Here is a 14,489-nt window from a genome sequence, read left to right on the forward strand (position 1 = left end):
TCTGTGAGTCATACGTGTATGAAATAATTATAGTATATCACATGTGTCTCTTCTTTTACAGTCCCTGTGAGCTGAAATGCAGTTAGCTGATATTAGTTCACTACTATAAGACTAGCTCTTTGGGCATACATGTCCTTGACGACATTCAACCGCCGCCGTGGTCTAGTGGTAGAGCCTCCGCCCGGGAGATGAAGGTCCAGGGTTCGATGCCAGACCGCGTTATAACAAAAGACGTTTAAAGAATCGATGCTACTTGTTGGTGTTTGGCATTATGAGGCTGAAACAAGGACCGGTCGGCTCTTGGGGTATTCATGTTTGACTGCGGCATGGTATCTAAGTGGACTAGCGCTATAAAATCGGCACTCGTCCGGATAATACAATCAACCACACACTCACACACGTGCATGCACGTCGCTACATTAGTGCAATAATCTTGGACGCGGCGTTAAACCCCATTTCACCACACCTGTGACTACATTCACATCTTAATAAACTGGAGAGAGGTGTATTTGTTTCAACATTGAGTAACATTATGTACATGAGAAAACATTTGTACATGAAACATAGAAGCTGATTTCGTTGACATGAATCTACAATTAACACGTATCTTAAAATATTTCTAGTCGGTTAGGACTATTGCATTTATTATGCTTTGTACATACATGTATGGATTCTGTTTCTATTTCGGGCGGCGTAAAACCATACTCACTCATCTGTTTCTATCTTGTAAAGCGAGTGAGTGAGTGAGTATGGTTTTACGCCGCTTTTAGCAATATTCCAGCAATATCACAGCGGGGCACACCAGAAATGGGCTTCACACATTGTACCCATGAGAGGAGTCGAACCCGGGTCTTCGGCGTGACGTGTGAACGCTTTAACCACTAGGCTACCCCACGCCCCTATCTGTAAAGCATAGCTTTGTTGTCCAAACAATAAACAGTATAGCTATTTGAATTTAATGGATAAATACTTTAGTTTGATCCATGTTAATTAATTCTTTGTGTTGTGATGACTTCCTTGATATGAGTAATTACATTGAGAACAGTTTCCTATGGTATATAATGATAGGCCAAAGCAGTCTGCTGAATTACTAATCTATGATATAAAGATTGTTAGTATATATCAATTTAAAGTGTGAGCAAACGGGAAGCCATAATCGTATACAATAAAAACAACTTTATATACATGCATTCATTGTGTACACTGGTATCAGTTTGCAGAAAGAGCCTAGAAAATATATACTTCAGCAATGACAAAATATGATTGATGTTTGTACAAATGTATAAGCGATCGAAGGAGGAAAAATTGTGTCACAAAGTGAAAAAAATGAACATGATGTCTTGTAAAGTGAGAAATATATATTAGCGGAAAATAGACTGAATTGTTAAAATAAGGCTTCAAGTTTAAATTTATCGCTTCTTTTACGTTATTAGCCATACATTTCATAAATTAATTTCATGGCCTATTATTAATCCAGTTGACATAACATGTGGCTGGAAAGCTCACTCCAAACATTTGCAATAAAATGGGCCTCTTGTGAAATAACACTTTAGTTGGGTTAGTTCAAACGATGAAATCATTGCAGATAGACTCTGACTTCGAGGAAAATAAAATGAGGCTGTCATTTGAAAATCTGTTCCAAACAATTTACAACATGGACGTAAGACCATAGGCCAAATATGCAGTGATGAACACGTTGAACATGTTTCAGGGGGACACATCCGAAAGTAGGCAATGTGGTTTACGCGGGCATGTTATGAACGGCTGAATTATGAGTCAGACGCGTGGACAAAGAGAACTCATCCGGCTTTACATCGCATCTTGATTGGCGTATGAATTCGCTGGTCTGTTTGCCACTTGTCTCATCAACACGCCGTTGCATCTGTGAAATATGAAATATGAAAGTGACATATGCTGAATGAACGTCATGACAACACGAGTTGTGTTTTTAAATTATTGGTATATCATCATCTCCCCCCTCATCACTGAAAGGACAAATACTAATTTCCAAAGCGAAATGTTTGAGGAAATTGTATTCAGGGAATCTGAATGTAAGCAATTGAATGTGCTGGCGTTAATACGATAATTCTTCCTTCTGCATTCCTTTCCTATTATACATAGCTCTGACGACAGAAAATAACGAATCTCGATTTTTTTCGCTAAACAAATTTCTTTGGGCGTATAAGTCGATAAGAGTCAAAAGTATATGAATGGATCACTGAAAAGATGACACAAGGTGTTTGCGAAAAGGGTAAGTATCCCCCCACCCCTCATGTAATTTGCATTATATATTTCAGGCTGTAACTGACACATCACATTACTGATGTGACTGGACCCGTGAAGATCCGGGGTAGTCTTCAGCAAGCCATGTTTGCCGTAATAGTCGAAGGATTGGGTGGTCAGGCTCGCTGATGCATGTCATCGTATCTAAATTTCGTGGATCAATGCTTATGATGTCAATAACTGGATTGTCTTGTCCAGACTTGATTATTTACAGACCGCCGTCATATTGCTGGAATATTGCTGAGTGCGGGGTTAAACAACAACAAACAAACTGATATGACATACGTGATGCCGTGTAGTTTCATCACTTGCTATGGATAGTTTTGATGCTTACACAGGTTGGTGAGCGACATTGTTCCAGCATCGCTGACACTGGAGCCACACAGGTCTACAGTTGTCAGGCAGTATCCCCCGGGTCTGCAGGGCTCCGATCAGGGCTCTGTACAGGAGAATGTACTGTTCCTGCAATCCAAAATTAAAATATATTGAGGTCCCAAAATGAATATATTATTCCTAAAAATTCAATATGATTACATGACATAGAAGAGAATGTTATCTGGGTACCAATATAATTAAACGAACCATTCTCCACATACTAACATGTGTGTAAGATCCACTTACCGGTGTGTTCACCATATTCATTCTCTGCATTCGGAATCCTTTGACACAGGCGAACACACAAGCTTGACCTTCATACCGCGACTGTTCAATCAGAAACCCCAGGGCCAGAAACGTTCCGGTTCGTCCAACCCCAGCACTGCATTACAAGAAGAGAGAATAATTACAGAAATTATTTAAGCGAAGTTATTGTGGTATTATTACAATAAAAGCGAGTTCAGTGCATGATTCCCACTATTACATTAGCGTGTGTTTATGAACTGTAAATTGATGACACCAGGTGTTCGTTAAAAGGTGAGTGTATCCTGCACCACCGGTGGCACCCAACACAAACACATGCAAAGGCAAGTCAGTGTTTACCTGAACATATGGTTCATGGTGAAGCCAAATAGGGAATTGTATTTGACAACATTTTTCTCACTGATGAGTCAAATGTGCAAATATTCCACATGTCTACCACAATGTTTTCTGAAAGCCTTGAATACTGTAACCCTGATCCCACTACTTTGGAGCAATACTGTGATGTCACTCTGGATCTTTTTGCAAAGATGTAAATATGAAATAGATGCGTCTGTGTCCTTTGTATCTTTTATCTCAACTTCTTCGGATGGGTAAACCAGTATTTTTTAGGGGTATTTGACAATTTGTGAACGATATCAGATCATCGGAACTTAAATGTAACCTGACCAAAGTCCCATGTTTTGAATTTGCGAATCCCAGCAGAAATCGATATATCAGAAGTATAAAGTTTAAATGCCTTGGCCAAATTCCCTTGCGCCAATCCGAGCAGACATTTGTACTCACATGCAGAATCAAACGGATCAGCAAACAGGGGAGCACATGCACAATTGACACTTTTTGCCTAAATGTCCTATCATCACATTCTTCTAACATCTTATCTATGGGGAAGTCAAGCATTTCACATGTTTTTCCCAATGTTTTAAATAGGGAAAATCGCATTTCGATATATATGTGCTAAAGATAATTCTGTTATTAAGCTCGACAGAATGATTTTGGTACAGATTTTGATATCTTGAAATGCATAGGCTCAACATTAAAACTGAGTGTACCTGCAGTGCACCACTGTTGGGCCTTCTTCATCTGCGTCTGTGTTCTTGACCACCTTATAGAAGTCAATGAGAGTAGCCACTTCATCTGGTACACCATGAGCCGGCCAGGATGTGTAGTGCAAGTGGTTGATCTTCCTTGTTTGGGAGTTGGCCTGTTAAACACGTTTTTATGAATTAAGATCATACCGTGAAAACAATGTAACGTTTGTAATGCTTCAATACGATTGGCAAAGCAATTAAGTCACAAGGGACTAAATATTCATTACTTTCCAAACGGCGAATTGTCGTGTAGTGTAATGTTCAAACACCCTCTCCTCCACACACTGGACAGACACATCCCCGTAAGTCTTGCAGTCCATGCTGCAGCATGGCCAGTACTTGTCACACTTTACCTACAATGAAGGCATGAAACAGGTGAAGCATCGTCATCGCTTTCCGAAAGATTACTTTTGAGAAAACTCTAACTTATGATAAACTTTACACCGAACCCATAATTCGTAAATACGGACATTCGTTTACCCGGATTATTTCAAGGGAATGCTAAGAAATGAGGTTTCATTGGATCAGAACAGAGTAACGGTCAAGAATTAAGGCAGATTAAGGACGTTGTGTAGCGATGAGATATAGTATCACTGTTAGCATAAAACTACTCTCCAAAGCTTACTGAAACTAAATTATAAAAATTATTTATACAAACATGAATTGTTTTACCTCTTATTGGGGAGACCACTTTGGAAAGATTTAACGCCCATATATCACTTACAAATCCTGCTTCTACAAGTTTTGTCAGCATTACAATCTTGGTGGCTTCAACCTGCCAGATCATTCTCCAGAAGTCCAACATCAAGTGGCTAGGCGGACCTGTGCTCAAAAGAAATTAAAACAGTTATCCCCTCCGAAGATGTTGTACAAACAGATGTTCATAACAGATGTTCATGACAGATGTTCATAACAGATGTTCATAACAGATGTTCATGACAGATGTTCATAACAGATGTTCATGACAGATGTTCATGACAGATGTTCAAAACAGATGTTCATAACAGATGTTCATAACAGATGTTCACGACAGATGTTCATAACAGATGTTCACGACAGATGTTCATGACAGATGTTCATAACAGTTGTTAGTGACAGGTCGAGGATCGGTTGGATGATACAATTGTCAGGGGAGCATTGCACTGTATGCTTCATGGTAATGTGCTTGAGTATTTACTGAAAATTGCTGTAACTTTCTATTTTCCAACATATTTGAAGGAATTCCTATATGTTATATGGTGTGCAAACGTGCAATAGTATACATGCGTATACATACCTTGTGTTGCAATGTACTCTGATTGATGTCCGTAACCCTACAAAAAGGTGGAAAAAAGAAGGTTAAAACACAATTATATTTTCTTAAGTTTATTCAGAAATCTTCTCCATACTGGGTGGTTTACGGAATCCATATGAATATCCTAACAATTGAAGTCAATATACTTACGTCGATGTACGAGGCGTTGATATAGTCACTCTGCTCCTCATTCTCCACTGTGAGACAGACGCGAGTTGTGTCAACTGAAACATCACCCATATCAGGTTGCAGTGAGATAAAAAGTCTTTACAAATTACGTCCTTACTTTACACACTATTTGTGTCAGGGTAGACGTGTTGCAATATTCCCGGTATATGACAAGGGTTTGTTAATAATCGTTTGAAATTATGAGTAAATCAAATATGTCATCTATCAGCAAGTAATATCTGAACCAAGACCATCGATGTATCGATAACCCATTCAATAGACCTATAAAGCATACCTACATACATGCACATACTTACTTACTTATACTCTAAGTATATCTAATCCCTAGTTAAAGAAGAGTGTTAGCGAATTCGTGAGTAGGTATTGATCCACCTCATTCTTTGCACTATTCCAGTAATTAAAGTCTCAAGCCGAATCCATGTTGGGAATTAAACATGGTTTGACAAAATAACGCTTTGACCACAAATCCTAGATAGCCAACGACAAAAATTACAATGATAATACCAATAAGCATTGATGTCGATCTTATAAAACGGAATGAATACGTAGTACCTTTAATCTTGTTTTTTGAGGTGTAGGTTACTTACATGGCAGAATGTCTTGGTATCTGTTCTTAGATATGTTTTCTGTCAAACGTCCACAGTGTGAAGATTGGTTATTAGGTGTTGGCAGATTCTGAGGAGTATCAAGGGGTATTATAACAAGATATGCACATATTAATGTGAAAACCACGTAGAAGCAACAATCGCACACATGTCTTTCAATGATTAATGCGCTTAATTCGAAACATTGTTCCACAATTCAATAGAGTAATACCCGAAATTCCTGCGCCATGTAGGGAACCGAGTTGTCTTCCTGCAGTTCCGGGCACATCTTAATGTGTGGAAGGTTTCTCACTGCAACAGAAACCTATATTGTTTTAACACATGTACATATCTTCTCATGTCATTTCAACCCAAGTGATGATCAAACTTAATTCTGACATGAATTATTCCAGAATCCTCATTGATGCTAAGGTAGGGTAACTTTTTTATGTAATATCAGAATTCTTGTAGGCAACACGTACTGGAGAAATAACCAGACGCTTATTAAGATTTTCAGTCAACACTCTGTATTTTGTCCTGTCCATTCTAGATTAATACTTTGGGTTTGCAGGCGTGATAATAATAGCAATGCCTCTTAGAAAATGGTCAAATGTAACATATGTTATATTCGGGATTACGCCTTCTTCGTAAGTACAAATTCTGGTATTATTTTAGGCGTAGTCCGGTTCTAGATTCAAATTCAACTGCCACCACACAGAGGGGTACGCAAAGTACATGTACGTGATCTCCCAGTTGTCGGACTTCCACTTTGTGGAAGCCTCTGTAACTGATTGAGTTATGTTGCTTAGGTTATCTGCTGGCGAGTAGGTGCCTCACTCTGAGAGTGTGGGTTCGAATCCTTTATAAGACGCCACCCCTAAAAGGTACTAGAATTTGTACTTTACTAAGATAGTATATTCCCAAATATAACATATGCAACATGATATCCATGTCACACTTACAGGCACCAGCGTGTTCGTATAGAGGGTTAGAGGTGGATCCATCGGACGCCTCACTGATGTCATCCAGACTTACTGCAGGGTTGACATTCATGGGAGTAGGCCTAGTCCGAACAGCTTCACGTTTCAGTTTGAGTTTTAATCTGTAATTAGCCATGAGGATATTCGAAAACAAAACAGCTTAAGAAGACTTTAAGAATTCACCACTCATTCGACATCAAAGACAAACTACTGGTAAATAAGTATCTTTATAAAATAATTATTTGTAAATCTTAAATGTCATTTGTTTAGTATTTGTTTTGTGATTGCTAAATATTTTGACGCATTATATTTTGTGCCAATTCTGTGACTCCTGCATTTCTGCAGAACCTGGCCACTTTTTTGTACAGTATCACACTTAACTCCTTTATAACATTATAAATGTCAAATTGTGTCTCGTCACGATATGGCTGATATGTTGCCGATGTGACGTTAAACTTAACTCACCCACTCACTCACTCCCTTATTACATCATTAGTTAATTCTGAAAGATGGAGGACCAGATGACATTACTCGCAGTGAATTTGATCAATTATTTTCGGTAATGCACGGAGCAAATTCAACAAAATCACAAATTGTGTCTTTTCAGTCAAGAAACAGATGCCATCAGTCAAATGTTGCCATTTCTTACCGATGGCTGACTATTTACCTTCTCAATATTAAACACGCAACGACCGCTATGCAGATAATTACAGCCAATGACGTCAGTATGGATCCGACTGTAGACATGTCTGCAAAATTAAGTAGTGATATAGTTCCTCACCAAGAATAAAAGAATTTGTTATCCATAACCAAATGTCATGTATTCATGTTCTCCAACTTCTAAATGCCTATCAAAGACTCCATGTTGATTAATTTGGTATTCAGTTTCAGGATATAGACCAAAAGATTTATATCGATAAGAAAACATTTAATGAAATAATCCTTTAAATAGTGTAATGTATTTCAAATCGTTATATGAATATGGTGACAGCTCATGGTCTGTTAAGATAACATTACATTTAAATATAGGTATATTAATATATAAGTTAATTATGTAATTATGAAAGTTTTACACATGTGTCTGTCAAGCTATATACAAACATTTACGTTACATAACAATTGAAGTAACAGTACTATTTATGTCGATGCTAGAGAAACAATACAATGAGTTATCTTATATGTCATCTCATCCGACGTCAACTAAAGTGTGGCCTAATAACCATCAATACTCGTACTACTTGACTATGAAATAACAAAAATCACATATGGTCGATGTGGAAATACAGTCTGAGTCATCAAGGTTTCACTGCTATATGCATTTTATACTGCTGGGCAACCTTTGAATAAATTATTCCCCATAGCATCATTCGAAGTGTTGCCTGGCAGTTAAAGTGTTCGCCAATTAGGCCGAATTCAAATTAGTATTCCCTAAGGGGGGATACTTTTGGATGTACAGACTTGAACATTACAGGTGTTAGCGACAGGTGAGCTAATCGTTACCCACGGGTGGCTCCTTCACGAACATACACAAAAGTGTTCACATAAACAAAAACGGGAACATTAATTATGACACAAGTTTTGCTTTTGTTTGTTTGTTGTTTAACGCCGCACTCAGCAATATTCCAGCTATATGACGGCGGTCTGTAAATAATCGAGTCTGGACCAGACAATCCATGACAGAAGTCAAAATAAGGAATTGCGTCGGCCATCATTTTGTTCAGTCAAATTTGTTGCAGCTCAATTCAATTCAGTTACGGTAGTTTTCAAGTGTGTAGGGTATGTGCATAAATTCAGATGACAGTTGTGTCATTCACTACAATATGTCATGAGTATTATTCAGTACATCATCATTAAAGACAGGTCGTTGGGACATTGTTACCAAAAGAAATATATTATACCGATAAAATAAATTAATAACTATCACTGGATTATCCTGCAACTTCGTGAAACCGTCACCTGTTTCCATGTGAATGTTAATATACTGTATGTATGTCCATAATATACATACAAACCTTGAAACTTACCATTTGCAATATTGCATTCCCCTGTGCTCCTGTCACATCTACCTTTACAGTTGGGGGGACAGGTAACATTACACTTGTCCCCTGTGTAACCCGACACGCAGTTGCCACACTCCCCAGTGATCCTATTACATCCATCTGTACAGCTGGAGGAACAAGGTGTTCTACAGTGTGGACCGTAATACCGGGGATCCTGACATGGTCCTGTACAACCATCACCGTAACGTTCACACTGTGTACAGGCAGAAGGACAGTTCACACCACAGTTATCTCCCTTCTTGCCGGCCACACATCCCTCTGTACACACAACACGGGTGTTGTCCATCTGACAGCGAGAGTTGAGACAGGTGTCTGAACAGTCATGTTCACACTGTTTACCATAGAACCTGGAGTCCCGACACTGGAGACACTCTCCAGATGACGTCACAGAGACACAGTGAGGTGGACACACACCGTCAACACAGGTTACATTGTTACCGTCACAGTTACTACAAGGAGTACTGGCTACAAGAGCTGTCAAAAAGTAGAAAATGCAATATCACAGGACACGTCAAATATTATTTACGAAAGGAAAACATGTTAATTAAATATAATTGCATTTTTCTTGTTTCATAGTTTCTTGGACATATATTTAAAAATGAAGATATGCGATACGTATTTAGCAAAAAAACAGTTCCAAAGTTTACTTGTGTTACATATTGCGTCTTCTAACGGGAAGCTAAGACGTTGAAAGGTGGTACCTGTTGTTACTCTGCCTGGCAGAGATGTGCCCGCATGATGTTAAGGGGATTAACAACGACTGATCGGCTCTGTGACATCATATATCAGAACTATAAGACCGGCATAACAAGTACAAGGAGCCCCATGTTCAATTTAAGAAACAGCTATGCTTCACGAGAAAATTGATACACGATCTTACCATTTGCTATAAGGCATGACACACAGAAGATGTGTTTAAACCAACCCATCACCAGGAGCTGTAGTGCTGCAATCAACACTTCAAGGCCTTAATGGTATCCATAATCGCATGTCTGTAACATGAAGGAAAACAAACTGAGAAAGATAAATTTATGAGTGGGTATTATAAATGTTATTCGACAACGCCCTGACATGTAAAACCCTTATTTTGCTGTCTGCATGTTCAAAGTAATGTTATTTGAAATGACAAGGGTTGATAAGCATTATGGCGATGTGTCATTAGCGAAGACGAGCTAAAACATTTCTAAACAGGTGTACTGAAATGAATTTATACACGATAAGTATTCGTCTTAGGAAGTAAGCAAATCCCTGCACACAATAAAAACTAAAGAATGTCATGTCAATGCATCTGTAAACTCCTGTGAAACAAAATCAGGAACTGCGCTATTTTATTACTAGATGTCATTGTCCATCATCTGGCTGTCCCGGGGGCACGGGTGGCCCAGTCGTCTAAGGCGCCGCGATTCGCTGTGCAGAGTTGCGTCCCTTGGGCACGCCAGAAACCTATGATTGTGGGTTCGAATCCCGGTTCGCCCCGATTATGTTTCTAGGTTTTTCAGCACCATACCCCTGCTCGTGGGTTTCACCGAACTGGTAAACGTCCAAGACCTGCATCACTTCGGGCTTTCCTCCCACATTAAGCTGACACGCCGCGATATAACTAGAATACAGTTAAAAGCGGCGTTAAACCCAACTCACTCACTCACTCTGGCTGTCCCCTTTGTTTACAGGCCGCCGTCGCATGGAGTCAAACAAACACTTATTTTTTAATGCAAATTGTGTGAGTGGTGGGTGTTACGGGTAGGGCAGCACATGCTTACCCTTTTCGCGAACACCTGGAATCATTACTGATTGTCAGTGATCGATTCAAATATTTTTCACCTCTATATGTCTTTTGCGCCCAAAGTTTCGGCAGATAATCAAGAGTGTTTATCCTTCAGCGATTCAGTTTTATTTATTCCCCAAGGAGACAAAATGTCGGTTCATGCATGATTATATAAAGCAAATTTTCATTCAAGTAATGACGCTCGTTTTCGCATGGTTGTTGATGCTATTTAACTATTGTTTAGTTTAAATGATAATTAAGTTTTGTTAATTTACGAAATTACGTGATAATTGTTATATTTCTTTTCATCATAACATGTACACGCTCATAATGTATATGTATTGGCATTATTTCCGATCACTCATGCTGCATCATTATATCATATCATTACATCATTATGTCATGATGCTATAACATTAATACAAAGGCAATATTTTAAAGTAAGATTCAAGAAGGACGTTACTGTTTTCTGTTTCGAAATGTCAGGTTGATAGTCGTTGTACTGAAATAATTCTTTGCCCAACATCTTTTTCCCTTATTGAGAAAAATGAACATTTGTTGTGCAGTAAATTTGAGTAGGAACTGGAAAAAAGTCAATAGCCATGACTTGTGTGTTTCATAGTTATGCAGCGTCAAAGATGCCACAGGAGGACTGAGTAATAAAAACGAGTGTGTCCCAGTGGATTCGTGTAATTACCCGGATGTTCCCATTCTGACAACAAAAACCTTCATTTCCAATGACGGGATATGTGGGCGAGTGTTATTTCTTGGAGTTGCAAATGGCGCCCAATTAAAACCTCTACTCGATAACGATTCCATGTGAGTGGACTATAGTGAGTGAGTGAGTTGGGTTTAACGCCACTTTTAACATTATTCCAGTTATATCGCGGCGTGTCAGCTTAAAGCCCGAAGTGATGCAGGTCTCAGACGTTTACCACTTCGGTGAAACCCACGAGAACGGATATGGTGCTGACAAACCTAGAAACATAATCGGGTACACCGGGATTCGAACCCACAATTATAGGTTTCTGGCGTGCCCAAGGGACGCAACTCTGCACAGCGAATCGCGGCGCCTTAGACGACTGGGCCACCCGTGCCCCCTAGTGGACTATAACATGAATTTAAGTTTGTCACGTATCAGTAAAAATGATGACAGTCCACGTCATCCCTGACAGCATAATGTCCTGCACCGCACAGTTTGATCGCCTGTGGGTGATTAGGGTGTTTATGCTTGAGGGGTAATTTGAATTAATGTCTTACTTGTAATGTGAGGTTCCTATCTTTCTTCACGGTAAACCACGACCATGCCAATTTTTTACATCATCGGTTTGCTAATGCAAATACCATGACCCTTAAATCACACTTACTGATTTGTTTAGAAGATTAGCCACATGTTGGCGTCCATGCCCCATCCTAGTAATTCCTTTTGCATGTTATTATAATTAATGCGCTACTTTCATGAATTGTCTCCCCATTATAACGTTTGTCATACAACAAATTCCCATCATTCTCTTACATTACACGGCGATGCATTGGAAAAAGTCTTTTGCAATCATTCTTTCTGCGTATATTTACACCAAGATGTTTACAGTGGGTATATTCAAACGAGACTAATTCCTTGCAGGCATCGTTGAATGTGGCCGTTATTTGAACTGTCCCTAATCACTGCCTCATGCGATCCCTTAGTGTTTACTTGAGAACATGACATCAGGTGTTTGGGGACTTGAAAACTTAAATACCCGTGGTGACCCATCATTCACATGTACATACGAACATAATAAACACATTTTGGATACCAAACGCATATACAAATAGCGTACAACTGTCAATAAAATCAAGATGATGAAGAAAATGAGAAATGTTTCATGGATATTCATAGCTTCAGACAGCACAGAAAGAATCCTAGAAAACAGATAATATTTATATTCTTAAAAGAAGAATATAAATGTAGTTTAATGATATCCTGTTATCGTAATGCGTGGATGCATCTACGTGAATATTATGTCAAGAACTGTGTTATCTCCAGCTATATGTGGTAAATTGGTATGATTGTATTCGTTTTGACGTTCAACTTGTACTATTGATTTTAAAACAGAATACTGTTTGGAAATAATAACATGACAAATGTATGTTCGAAACTATATTGATAATGTGAAAACATAAAAAACCATGGCGAACATAAAATACTTCCTGTAAAATGCTTAAACAGTGCTGTGTCGTATAACATTCTACTAGTAATACACTCTTTGTGTCTAGCATGTGTAATCTTTTTCTCGAATATATAATCTTGAGAGTGATAGTTACTGAGTTATAGACAATTTAGATGTTTAGATTTGTAAAGCCAAAGCTATAATGGGGTAAAAGAAATACAACCTACAACCTACCCCAAACGGTCTTCCCCGGACGCCAAATGATCCATTACAACAACCGATTACCGTGAACTAGTTGAATGAGATAATTGTTATAATAAGCATCAGATAACAAACAAATCTCGCAATCACGGAAAATGAGGGGTGCAGTAGCTCGTGGACTATTAGTAATAATTTAGAGGATTGGAACCCAGTGTGGCATCCAGACAAGTTTCTATGTCCTTGTCAATGCATGACATCACTTAAGCTTGCCTTAAGTCGCCTCTCCACATGTGTATGGGTCAGTCGACATGATACTGAAACTAACATTTTCCTGTCGTTTTATTGCAGGACAGCATTCAGTATATTCGCACATTAAGAATAATTAAATTAGTTTTTCAAGGACAGGAGCAAACGAGTGAGTGACTTGAGTTTAAGGCCGCTTTGAACAGTATTCATGCCATAAACTTAACGGCGTGTATGTTTCATGTGGGAGGAAAGCCCGAGTGATTCAGGTCTACTATTTTGGTGAAACCCACGATCTAGTGTATGGTGTTGACACACCTAGAATAATTATCGGGGTGAATCGGGATTCGAACCTATTATCATAGGTTTCTCGCGTTCCCAATGGACGCAATTTTTTGCACAACGAATTGCGGCGCTTTAGACGAATGGACCACCCCATCCTCTCAGAGACAGGACCCCATTTTTAGTATCCATAGGAACAAACATGAATGATAATAATGATTACAACACGTGTGAATGCTTATTTGTGATAGGTTCATGCAGGTGTAGAAGTTCTTTATTGTGTCAAATGGGATACCGGTATGGTAATGTCGTGAACCTGTTGTTGATTTAGGCAGAGCTAGAACCACAATTCAAACATGAAAGCAAGGTGCTATTCATATAATTAGAAAATAGTTTCCTGTTTCAAATTTTAAAACTAGTGGTAATCTATTACTGAGTGAGTGAGCATATTCCAGCAATATCGGCGGGGGATACCAGAAATGGGATTCACACATTGTACCCATGTCGGGAATCGAACCCGGGTCTTCGGCGTGACAAGCGAACGCTTTAACCACTAGGCTACCCGACCGACCCTGTAATCTATTAAAATAGTAGTAATACGAGTAGGCATTATGCGATATGAAATGTCAGCACACTTATAAGGAAATAGCACAAAATATATTCCTGCAGATTTAGGGTTCGGGGAGTACAAAATGGTTTATTTTAATTCAGTACACAAGTATAACCCAAAA

At 38.8% G+C, this 14,489-nt stretch overlaps 1 protein-coding gene across 1 annotated transcript; it reads right to left on the minus strand.

Moving 5' to 3' along the window:
• LOC139479741 (receptor-type tyrosine-protein phosphatase eta-like) lies at positions 1–13,388 on the minus strand. The gene is made up of 15 exons (XM_071262599.1): positions 13,267–13,388; positions 9,998–10,109; positions 9,082–9,591; positions 7,725–7,806; positions 7,040–7,179; positions 6,310–6,389; positions 6,081–6,168; positions 5,455–5,528; positions 5,287–5,323; positions 4,735–4,832; positions 4,238–4,363; positions 3,972–4,123; positions 2,905–3,040; positions 2,618–2,745; positions 1–1,882 (listed from the first exon to the last, which is right to left on the minus strand). Exons 2-15 carry the CDS (start codon positions 10,044–10,046, stop codon positions 1,810–1,812), a joined length of 1,773 nt encoding a protein of 590 aa, XP_071118700.1. The 5' UTR covers positions 10,047–10,109; positions 13,267–13,388; the 3' UTR covers positions 1–1,809.
• Positions 13,389–14,489: the final 1,101 nt, after the last annotated feature.

Source organism: Haliotis cracherodii, unplaced genomic scaffold (genome assembly GCF_022045235.1).
Source record: "Haliotis cracherodii isolate W230 unplaced genomic scaffold, xgHalCrac1.p SCAF_4, whole genome shotgun sequence".
NCBI classification, from domain to species: domain Eukaryota; kingdom Metazoa; phylum Mollusca; class Gastropoda; order Lepetellida; family Haliotidae; genus Haliotis; species Haliotis cracherodii.

What these genes read in the sequence shown, in the direction of transcription:
- LOC139479741 (XM_071262599.1), bottom strand. Translation starts at nt 10,046, where the DNA reads ATGGGTTGGTTTAAACACATCTTCTGTGTGTCATGCCTTATAGCAAAT. An exon ending in ATACCAAGACATTCTGCCAT is followed by an intron (nt 5,529 to 6,080) that starts GTAAGTAACCTA and finishes GTGATGTTTCAG; the next exon opens with TTGACACAACTCGCGTCTGT. An exon ending in AATGTCGCTCACCAACCTGT is followed by an intron (nt 1,883 to 2,617) that starts GTAAGCATCAAA and finishes CATATTTCACAG; the next exon opens with ATGCAACGGCGTGTTGATGA.